Source organism: Corvus brachyrhynchos, unplaced genomic scaffold, assembly GCF_000691975.1.
Source record: "Corvus brachyrhynchos isolate BGI_N302 unplaced genomic scaffold, ASM69197v1 scaffold209, whole genome shotgun sequence".
Lineage (NCBI taxonomy): Eukaryota > Metazoa > Chordata > Aves > Passeriformes > Corvidae > Corvus > Corvus brachyrhynchos.
This window is the reverse complement of record NW_008246056.1, coordinates 291728-303021: the sequence shown is the minus strand read 5'-3', so window position 1 is coordinate 303021 and position 11294 is coordinate 291728. Positions and strand designations below refer to the sequence as shown.

Genomic DNA, 11294 nt, shown 5'->3' with positions numbered 1-11294 from the left:
CAGGAAAGCAGCAGTATTCTGACCTGGTTGTAATTCCCACATGGCTTTCAAGGCTACCCAGAAGCTAAATGCTTAATATGTAACTATCTGACCTGCTGAGAAGGATGAACAATTTTGCTGAGAGAAAGTTGCTGGAAAAAGCATTATGGTTATAATTTTCTCAAGATACCCAGAAACTGAGCAGAGTCTCCTTTTAACATTAAGAATTCAAATCTCTTAGGACATGGAAGAAAGTTCCAGAGACTTTCTCAATTCTCTGAAACTTTGCCAGAAAGCATCAGCCCAGCCTCACTTCAGATCACTTTTAGCAAGACCATTTTCACCTAAGTTCTTTAATCTGAGCCAGCCCCACCCAAACCCAAGAAGAGGTATTTGAATACCACTCAGACTTGGAGTTACAGCTGAGTTGGTAAGGTGTGATGAGAGCTGCTCATTTCTTTTTCTTTAAAAGCCAGCTGCTGGTTTCTCTCTCACTGTACCCACCTGCTACTTTAAAGAGAGATTTAGCATCTTCATTTCTTTTAGGCCCTTTGGGGTTGTACAACGGCAGAGGTCACCCACAGCAGGATCCCTGAGCAGGAGGCTGCTACATCTGTTCTTAGGGCAAGGCTTGGCATAAACCGCCCCCAGAAACTCTGCCTCTGGGGTGTAGGGGGAACTAAAAGAGAGGATCACCATGCCAGGCAGCAAAAGGAGCTGATGAGTATTTTCACCATTCCTGCAGGCATCGGTTTTAAAACACAGATAATGGAATTACATAAACTGCAGCTTGTGCTTATTGCTGATGGCAGCTAGCACCCTCCTTTAAGATTGAAATAGTGGCCAGTGTTCAAAGCCGTGTTGTTTGACTTTCCTAAAAAAGCACCTTGCTTTGTATTTTGGGGTGCTGGGGTTTGGGGTTTTTTTTCCTTGGCTGCCTGTATTACAGAGTGAGCTTCAGAATTAAAATAGCCAAGCTCACTTTGCTTTTGAAATCTGCAACTCTCAACAGGCTACAGATGCAGATGGAAATATCCTCATTCCCAACAGTACCAGTGGCAATTCCCAGGGAGCGCAAGCAAATGTAAGGGAGGGGCATTTGTGTTAATGAGGAGTGACAAGCAGTGCCAGGATGGATAAAGGCCATAGGTTGCTTATATACAGGCAGTTCTGCTCAGGTGGCCCAAACAGGTTGGAGAACTGCCAGACAGAAAAGCAAAGGTATCAAAAATTAGCACCAAGTCTTACAAACTACAGAACTGGGGAGAGTCAGAGCTAATAAAAAGAGCCTGGAAGTCAGAGGAGAGAAATAAAAGATCATATTTAGATGGGAGAGCAGCCTCTCACAGGGCTGGATGCAGGAAAAGGCATCTGTGCAAAGGACAGATGTGCAGCTTCACACAGGGGAAGAAGAATCCTAGGGGAGCTTCAGTATGAATTTTGAGAATGCCCAAGCACAGTGATGGGTTGGGGGCAGGACATGTCTTACAGTGAGATGGCAATACATTTTCTTGGTTAGAACAGATAGTGGTGTTAACAAGCAAGAAAAATGTGTATGTGCAGGGGTGTTCTTGTGCACCTGGGCTGGTGTAGGGCAGCGGGACTGGGCCAGGAGCTTCTGCATACAGGCATTAGGACTGCCAGTGGCAAGCTGTCTTCAGACATGGAAAACGTTCTTCAGGATTTTATGAAACAAGAGCTCTAAAACCATTTGATAGTCAGATGAAGCCCAAATTGATCTGAGCACTTACTGATGTAATTGTTCCGGCAGAAGAATTGAAATGAGATGGGTGAACGATTGCCCGCGTTCTGACAATTTATCTGTGACAAAGAGGCAGATGGACAGAGGAGTGGAAGGCAGAGGCAAGAGAAAAGAATTTGATAGCCGCACATGTGGAAAAGAAGGGTATTTTTAATGAGAGAGATGTTTGGGAAGCAATGGGTGAGAGAAAAAGCCTTCAGTCTCTGAAACAGATCCTTCCATGAATAAAGTACAGAGGCAGTACAGCAAAGATAACAAATCTCATTTTACATTCAAAGAGGGAAATAAATAAATAAATAACTCCCACAAACTGCTTAAGGTGGGAGCTGAGTGGCCTGGAAGGCAGAGCCCCAGCAACTTTGGAGTCCCAGGTTGTTGTGAGCAGGTAAATTCAGAGGGCTGCTCGCATTGACTGAAACATTCAGTAGCCATTCTAGGAGGTCTTAGCAAATGAGACCAAACTAGCAATTCATGGGGTGGTCAAGTGGGTCTCCCCTCCTTGAAAGCAGGCCTTTGTCATGGAGATTTAAGTCAGTAGATGGCTCTAGAAGTTTGTATTGCCCTCAATCTGTGAGCTGGATGCCCTCTGCTCCCTCTTCTTGCTGCTCTATATTTCAGCAATATCAACTTCACATGATAATGGAAACATAGCAACTATGCCAAGCAGCCCTCCCAGTTTTGCCAATTAACAGTTTTTTCTTCCAGGGTGGTGGGCAAACAAATGCTGGAAGAGTGAGACGAACCTTTGGCGGTGTTGGAAGGAACTTGGCAGGTGCCTGGTGCTTGGGTTTGCTTGCGGGTGCATGCCAGCTGTGATTTGTCCTTTGGTATTCCTTCAACAGCAGGAGATGGTGAATGTTGACAAGATTTGGGACACATTAGGCAATATACCAGTGGGCAGACTGCCTGGAAAAGGCAGGGCCCATTCCAAGAAATAAGAGGGGAGGGAGTGAAGATTGGGAAAAGGAGGGTCCACAAATCTGAAGTTAACTAGCACATAGTGCGGTAACCCCGAATCAAAGGGAAATAAGCATCAGCGTCTCCAATGACTACTGAGCAGCCTCAGACTAATTAATGCCAGGATATAGTCACTATAGAAGCATGCTTAGAGCCAGAAGTTGAAAGGAATAATCACAGTTCCAAAATGATAAACCACATACCATGGGCAAAAGGAAGTGGGGTACGGGCATTACTGTAGAAGAGAAAAGGGTACATTCCTTGGCAATGGGAGAGGATCACACAATACCTGGGGCTCCACCATGAGCAGCAGCAGACCAATATTCTTGTACTGAAGTTAACAGGGACAGATTACAGAAAGATTTTAGGATTATTCCATCTTTTAGACCTTTCCCAATCTCCTAACACAAATCTACTGTCACTTCAGATCACTAATGAAGAAGCTTGAGTGGGGAAAAAAAAAAATCAAAATACCCATGCCGCCTACAGAGGTACAATCTGTGGCAACTTGAGAGGAGAGGAGGAAGGGTTTCCCATTAATGCATTCAGATTCAGTGGTTCTGGTAAGATACCATGGTGGGAACAGCAGTGTGGAGGGCCAGCACCAGAAAGTGCTGTGCTCAGTAGCAGTGTGGGAAAACCCACATGCCTGTAATGGTGAAGGAGATGATGCCAGAAAAGAGCAGAATTGTCTTCCCCCTCTTTTCCTCCCCTCCCAGATGTTCCAAATAATCCTAAGTTTCAGGGTGCTGGTTCAACTCTCTGTAGGATACCTCACTCAGCCCCAAACAGTCATTTGCAGCAGCTACAGCTCAATTTCATCTTGAACATCCTTCTAGGCAAGGACTGATGAGAATTAAGTTTTTCAGGAGAGGGCTTTCCTAGAGACACCCATGCTGCGCAGGCTGTCACTGTGTTCACAGTACTCTGGTGGATTTAATAGCTTTTGTTTCCATTTGCTTTTTAGACTGTTTAAGCCGTCTTGGACAAGCTCCTCTCCTTTTATCAGCTGTGGGGAAGGATGAGCATTTAGAGTCTGTCCTGCACTACTGCCACCACATGGTACGTTAACACAGAGGTGACACCTCAGAAACATGGGAGAGATGACATTACACAGAGGGCAAATTCTTCCCAACCCTGGCAGATGTCAGAGCCACCTTCCATCAGGCTAAGAGTAGGAATGATTCCATGCTTCTTTAGCTACAGACAATTAGAAGGCAAGGAACCACCTCCAAAGCACAGGCTAGATTTACGTTGCAGTCTGAATTCAGCTCCAGGAAGTGGTGCTTGGAGGAGATAGAGGTAAATCAGGAGCAACCATGAGCAGTTCTAGTGAATGCTAAACATAGCGAGAAATGTGTAAACCTTGAACCTGAGGACACGCTAAGCATTGCCAAAATTAACCTGGTTTGGTAAAAGCCCAAGAGAGAGAAAATGTGAGACTGGAATTGCAGGTTGGACACCTCCCCAGCTCAGAGGAACAGGATCCTCTGCAGAGCTGCATCCACCTCTTACCTGTGCCCCAGGGGAATACTTGGCTTCAGCAGCAGCTTGTCCACAGTCAGGGAGCTGGGAGCAGCAGGAGCTCCCCAGGACAGCAATGCAGAATATCACTACCCCAGCAGGGAACAAAAACAGCCAGGAGGGCAGCTCTAACCTAGGGCATCAGGCAGCTCCATGGAGAAAAGGCAGGACTGAAGGCAAGGCAGGGTGTGAGTGCAGCCCCCAGGTGAGGCTGGTCAAGGTCATTGACTCTTACCAGTGCCCTCGTGACCCTGAGATCCAAACAGAGCCCATGGGGCCTTAGTTCTGGCTGCCTGAGTGACTTGGCAAATGAAGCAATGAGAACATGGACCCCATTTTGGGTTATAAAGGCTTCACCATGGCTTCTTCTCTGCACAGCACAGTTTGTGCTATCCAAGTGAGCAATCCCCCAAGGGAAGGTGGACTTGCTGGCCAGCCACCAAGCAATCCTTGCCTGTAACAAAACACATTCCCACCATTTCCCTAAAACCTCCAGCTGCTCTGTCAGCTCCTGAGCTAGATACATTTCTCCATCCACATGACAGACCACTCTTCTGCTACAGGAGACACAACCTGTGAAACTGCACAGCAGAGACCTGCCACTCATTTACTAAAGGATTGCTTTAACCTGCAGCATTTGTTGCATTGCAAACATTAACAAATAGCCATGTGCCAGCATTGTCTAGACTGAGATACCTCTGACATGCTGCTTGTCCCAAGGGAGAGCAGTGAGCTGGGCTGGAGACCCGGTGGGCACAGGAAGAGTGAGCCGGGTGTGGCAGGGAAGAGCAACATGCTCGGTGTGTAACTGTCCTCCGTGTTCCAGGACATGAGAGGCGTCCTTCAGCTGGAGGGGAAGAGCACAGCCTCTTACTGTGCTGTGATCACCAGTGCTGGGGAGCTCAGCGTCGGCTTGGGAGACATGGACATCCACCACCAGATAACGGAGCAATATGTATGCACTTCCTTGGATTTGTGAGCTTTTCTTACAAGAGAGAGTGTGGGCCTGTGACAAAGGGCCACGGGTGAAGTTTGTACCAGGAGGGAGTGGCTGTGCAGAGGGACATGGGATGGGCTGACATTAACCCCAGACACTGGCCACTGCCATAGCAGCGTAAAAAGCTACCAGAGCCCTCTGTTGCTGCTGACCCAGATGGAGTTTCTATCTGTTTCTGGTTTATAAATATCTCCATTACCATCATCCATGATATGTAGGCCAGAATCCTCTTCATTAACTTGTCCAAGCTAACTTATAATTTTGCACCTTAAAGCCAGCAATAAATCCGGTCCACATACAGGAATTATATTTCACCCCTTCAGGAAAAGTAGAAAAAAAGGTGGACAGAACACTGGTTAAAGCAAGTCTTCCTGTTCCATCCCCTCCCCACCATCCCTGTTGTTTCTACATGCTGAGCTGTATCAACAGAAACTGTTGCTCAGCACATCCAAACATTCAAAAACATCAGGGAAGCATAATGGCAGCAGTGATTAAGGAGTGATTCAGTGAAAGCCCCATCACTGCACCCTCCTTTCCTACTCAACCTTTTATCGACAGAACAAAAGCCTGCGCTTCATGACTGACAGCAACATGGAAGTTAAGTGCAATTTACTTACCAGTGGCATCTCCGTGAGGTGGAGCCTTCCTAGAGAAAAATATGGTCATTGCTCCCACTTCCATCCCCACCCTGCCTCCCCCAAGCCTTGGCACAGAAAACCATTACATGAGGGATTAATTCTCCTGAGCTCTACAAAGCAGCTGTGACTAGTGGAAATTCCGAACCAGTCTTGTGCTGCAAAGTGCATTTTGGCAGCCCCTCTTTCCACCAGGGCTGGCAGAGACATGGGGGGATGCTGCTGGAATGCCCATAGCACTGGCTTGGCATCCCAGCAAATGGCTGTGCAGCCTCAGAGAGCCAAAGGAGAGGACAGCAGCTCCCTACTCCACTGCTCCACTGTACCCCATCCCTATGGGATTCAGTGGGGCCCAGGTATAAAACACTCTGCTGAACAACCTCTCTTAGGAGGCACTGTGCAGAGAGGACATCCAGATCACATGCACAGTAAGCAAAGGTGTAGTCAAGCCAGGCATGGCCCAGGGAATCCTACAGTGGCATTAAACAGCAGCATTCCATTTCCCTGTAGTGGTCTAGTGAGGACCAGCGATTATCTTTCTCTGCTGGAGCGGCCCTGCCAACTGAGTCCAGCTCTTAATGGCCAGGAGCAGGGGAAGGAGAAGGGGAGGAGATGGAGCAAATGGAAAAATCCTTTTTCCTTAGGGAATCACTCTTTTAGGTTCATGCCTGCACCTAAAGGCTGGAATACAAATCAAAATCCTACATCGAGTCTGACTAGCAGTGATTTTGTCCCTCTGCAATGACTCAAGCTGTCTCTCCTCTGTGTCCTGGATTTTAACTAGGTGTCCCAGTTCAAGGAGAACCTGTGTCAGGCCCCGCTCATTTGCATTGATGGAAATGTGCCTCTTTCCACTATTCAGTACGTCTGCCAGCTAGCTAGAGAGCACCAGCTAGCAGGTAAGGAGAACTTGCCCCCACAGCACGTGTGCCAAGACAGCCCAGGCACACCCCTGCTGCTTGCTGGAGACATCCATTACTGTCTGACATGCCGGGTTATTCAGCACCTCTTTCTGTACTCTGCTACTCTGCTTCAAATGGATAAAACACTTCTGATTTCCCTTGAGTTTTCCTGTTTCTGCAGCTGAACCACATTTCCTGAAGCATAGTTGGTAAAGCCCTTGAGCACTGCCATAAGGCCAGGGAATGCTGCTCTCTGAGCCTTTTAATCTCAAGGCAAGTGGCAATTTGAGCACTTCTGCCAGTTTGATAGAAGCAATATAGTTTGCTTCTCAGAAAAAGTGCTAAAGCATCTTTTGAGAAGAATTCTCTTCCATTCCCATAAAATAAATGCCTCCCTCCACTGGTATGCTGTGGACCTTTCCTAAACCTTTGGAGTTACATTTTCCTTTTTAAAATCAAGTCCCAAAGAAGGACACAGTGATCTAAAAACCTGGCAGAGGCTCCAACACCAGCTAATTGGAGTAATAAAAGTGGAGTCTGATTATATCATCCAGGGCCAGAAGCAGCTGTCTCATTGCTGAGCACTGAGAAGGAAACCTTGGGAGACCTTGTCCCAAGTTTGGGGGAAATAATATTTAAGTTTCTAATAGTTTAAATGTGTAACTCCAGTTGTGCCAATTATTCTAAGTGTTCTACGCTGCATCCTGCTCTGACGCAGAGATGAGCCACTAATTAATTAATTAACTAACCAATTGCATTGTTCTTTTGAAGTGTGCTATGAGCCAACAGATGAGAACAAGGCCTCCAAGCCCTTCCTCTCGGACAGCTGGAAAGCACTCACATACATTTCCCCCAACCTGCAAGAGCTGAGAGCAATAAATCAGACCCTCGGGAACCCTCTGCCAGCAGGTATTGAATGCTCAGAAGGGTCAGTCAGACTTTTAGATAACCTAGATCCTGGAGAAGAGCATTTTCTGCTTCAGTCCATAATACAAGCAAATTGGTTTATAACACAGTGGGGATTCATAAGTGCTCATGGTGTCTTGCCCCTTACAGCCATCTCTGCATGGGCTGTATGGACTGATGACCTATCAGAGACCACAACAGGCCTGGGAGAGCTCCTTGCCCAAAACCAGAGATCCCATTTGCCTCACTTCATCACCTAAACAGGAGCAGTATCTGGTTTGTCAAAATGTCCCTGAAACATGATGTTTGGAGGGCACCTGTCCCAGCAGTACCACCCTGTGCAGAAATGAAACACCCCACCAAATGCAGGTGGAAATCCAACAGCATTAAGACAAGGAAGCCATTCTTCAAGACAGAATTTTGATCTCTACAGACATATGCTTAGTCCCTTGAGAGCTGGGTTCCTCAGCATAGAAGTACAGTGTGGAAGTCTAACTCTGGAGAATTCCATGTTTCCAATAATATAAAGAAAAAAAATTTTACCAACCACATTTCAGAAGTGCCTATAAATAGTAGTAGAAGTGCTCATAAATAGGCTGTCAGCCCACAGAAAGGCTGGTTGTGGACCTTTACCATTATAGCACATTTTCCCCTCCCCTCTCTCTCAAGAGCTGCCATCCAGGTTGGAGGATGTTGTCCAGACTGCAGTGGCCCTGGCCTGCCCTTTGCTGGCCCACCTGCACTGTGTGGTGGTGACCCTCGGTGCTCACGGTGTCCTCCTGTGTGGCAAGAGCCTGGGAGGGAGCATCTCGCTTTATCCAGGAGCTCAAGAACAGGTAAGGGCATGGAAAAGTAACTCTGAGCTCTCAATTGCTTCTTTCTTGGACCATATGGCACTGTTACTATTTCTGGTGGCATGGCAGCAATCCTGGGAAACATAGCATCACTGCTGGAAAATGTATGTGTTTGGGGGGGTGGAATACACAGCTCTGAAAGAAAATCAAGTTGTCTGTCCATATACTGCTGGCTCCTAGCAGCAGTGTTTAGAGTCAGCTAGAATTAAATGTGCTTATGTGAATATTCATGAGTGCGAGCTTCATTTGCAGGAAGCTTCATTTAAATGACCGAAGTGTGAAAAAAGATTATTGCCTTTTTTTCAGCCTTTTCTTTTTTTTTTTTTTTTTTTTTGTCATCCATGCAGATCTGGCACCAGGCGCATCAGGCCTTATCAGCTTGGGCAATTCCCACTAACTTCCCTTCCCTCCCCCCACAGACTGCTGCTGCCAGGCTCTGTGCTGCCCACTACCCCGCCATCCCCATCAGCAGGGAGGAGATAGTCAACGTCTCAGGAGCTGGTGACAGGTATCGCTCACCGCTTTGTCCTCTCCAGCTGCATGTGAAAGGGCCATGATCGGATTCCTTTGAAATTCCCTTGTAAAAGTAACGACACCCTGCTGCTTGAGGAAGAGACGCTAAGGATGTGAGAACAGGGCTGGTTACAGTGATTCCTTGCAAAGCTTGCTAAAAACGTCCCCTGAAGCATCTTGGAAACCAGGCTTGCCGTTATTAGTTTTGCTTTTCTTCAAGATCCAAGCCTTTCCTGGCAATCTAAGAATTCTGAATTACTCCGGGCTGAGCTGCTAAAAGCAAAGTAAACCACCTTACATCAAAGCTGTCTTACTAACTAACTGCCTTACTTCCACACTTCTCCAATGGAAGTGGAACTGCCACTCAAGAGCTAAAACGGCCCTGTAAAAGCATTTCATCAGGTTCTGCATTTGCCTCTGGCAATTTTGAAGCTCTTGCTTCAAAAGAGTCTGCTGTATAATTCGCCTGGCTGTTCACACAATGCCATACACAGAAGTGGGAAATGACAGCTATTATTCCTACCCCCAGTGATCAATTCTCAGTCTGTCAGAGTAATATTTTATTATGCTCCTTGTTAACTTGACAAACTGTATGTAGCAGTCAGGTTGTTTTTTTTCTTCTTTCTTCATAGGTGCAGTAATTGATTCTGTCCTTTCATTGCCTTGGGCTAGACCAATAGTCTGTATGGGACAGATATTTCCTTTTTCCTTTCTACTCTTACCTACCAATAACTCAACATAGCAACTCTTCTTTTTTCTCTTATCAGTGGGCAGAATGAAAAGGTTTTTGTGTTTGGGTTTTTTTTCTTAACATAGAGAATCCTCAATATTTTACTTAAAATCAATCAATAACTTCTTGCCAAGATGATTAGCCTGCTTAACACCAGGACATGCTGCTTGTGTCCCAGATCACCTCTGAGATGAGCTGACTGCAGCTGCAAGCTGGTCTTCTCCAAAGAAGACCAAAGGGTTGTTTGGAGCAATAGGTGTAATAACAGCAGAGGAACTGGGGCTGGAGGAGCCTCGTGGGGTCAGCCTGTCCTAAGGAAAGCTCAGCTTTGCTCACTACCTCTGGCAGGTGTCCCCAGCCAGCCCGTTCAGGGACACAGCCTCCCCTCTGCACCACCTGCTCAGAACACAAGTACTCCTTACTGCAGGACAAGTTTTTTCTAGAGGCTAATGTAAACTAAATGTCTTTCTTAGGGGTTCCTTTCCCTTTATAAAGTTCAAGGGAAGACCATAGGTGAGATAAAATGTGCCACTGCCAACCACCTCCACTGAGTTATACTGGAGAACTTGGAAGCTTGTTTTTCCTTCCAAACCTGTATGAAAGCCAGGGGCCCATTGCTGCTGCCATTCCTGAAGTAACATTGGCCTGAAAATTCCTCTCCCCAGAGTCCCCAAGGCCATGTGGGGGAATTTTCATAGTCCCCTTGTTCATCCAGGGTTTTTCTTACTAATAAACCCAACTGCTCCCCTGAACTCCACAGGGGAGCATTCTACAGCGTAAGAGTGCCAAAACAGGCTGGAAATGCCAGGACACTGCATTGCCATACAAGCCATCTTCGCAACACATAAACTGGTAACGTGTCCCAAGCCCAGCCTGGCAGCACTTCCAAAGGACTATTTTAGAAACACAGGATGGTTTGGGTTGGAAGGGACCTTTAGTGGTCATCTCATTTGAACCCTTCTGCAATGAGCAGGGACACCTTCAACTAGATCAGGTTGCTCAGAGCCCCTTCCAACCAGGGATGGGGCATCCACCACCTCTCTGGGTAACCTGTTCATGTTTTGCCATTCTCATAGTAAAGAATTTCCTCCTAATACCTAAAATGTAACACTTCCCCAGCTTAGTCCCCGTGAACCTTCATACTTTAGAAGCACTGGTCAGGGGACAATGCAATCCAGAAACAGTGACCCAGGGCACTTCATGCCTCCCTTCCAGCCTGTGGCTCTTCCACAGCTCCAGAGATCTGCCCATGAGCTGAGCAAGTGTGCAGTGTCTGTTTGCTCCTTGCCCCCGGCTGCCGTGACAACCTAACACCACATGCCCACACATGGCATTGCTAGGGGATGCTCCCCCAAATATTTACTCTCAACTCCTGGAGCTGTTGAGAGATTGAACACTTTGTGAAAGTCATAATCTTCTGTGCCTTTGTTATGGATAAAAAGATGTTGAGGTAATCAGGTGGAGTACAAAGTAAGGGCTCCTTTTACCTTCCCCATAGATGTGCTTATTAATCCTCCCTGCCATCACATTTTCCT

General features: G+C 46.8%; 1 protein-coding gene across 7 annotated transcripts in view; it reads left to right on the top strand.

Annotated features, from left to right (window-relative positions):
• LOC103623336 (pseudouridine-metabolizing bifunctional protein C1861.05) overlaps positions 1 to 11294 on the top strand; it is a 27122-nt gene that overhangs the window by 13935 nt on the left and 1893 nt on the right. For 4 of the 7 annotated variants that reach the window (XM_017745754.1, XM_017745757.1, XM_017745755.1 and 1 more), the window contains 7 exons: positions 2447 to 2513; positions 3666 to 3760; positions 5049 to 5177; positions 6639 to 6753; positions 7528 to 7665; positions 8332 to 8498; positions 8864 to 9024. In XM_017745754.1, coding sequence (XP_017601243.1) covers positions 2447 to 2513; positions 3666 to 3760; positions 5049 to 5177; positions 6639 to 6753; positions 7528 to 7665; positions 8332 to 8498; positions 8864 to 9024 — 872 coding nt within the window. The remainder of the gene's footprint in view (positions 1 to 2446; positions 2514 to 3665; positions 3761 to 5048; positions 5178 to 6638; positions 6754 to 7527; positions 7666 to 8331; positions 8499 to 8863; positions 9025 to 11294) is intronic. The other 3 variants (XM_008642414.2, XM_017745758.1, XM_017745760.1) reach the window with 3 other exon arrangements.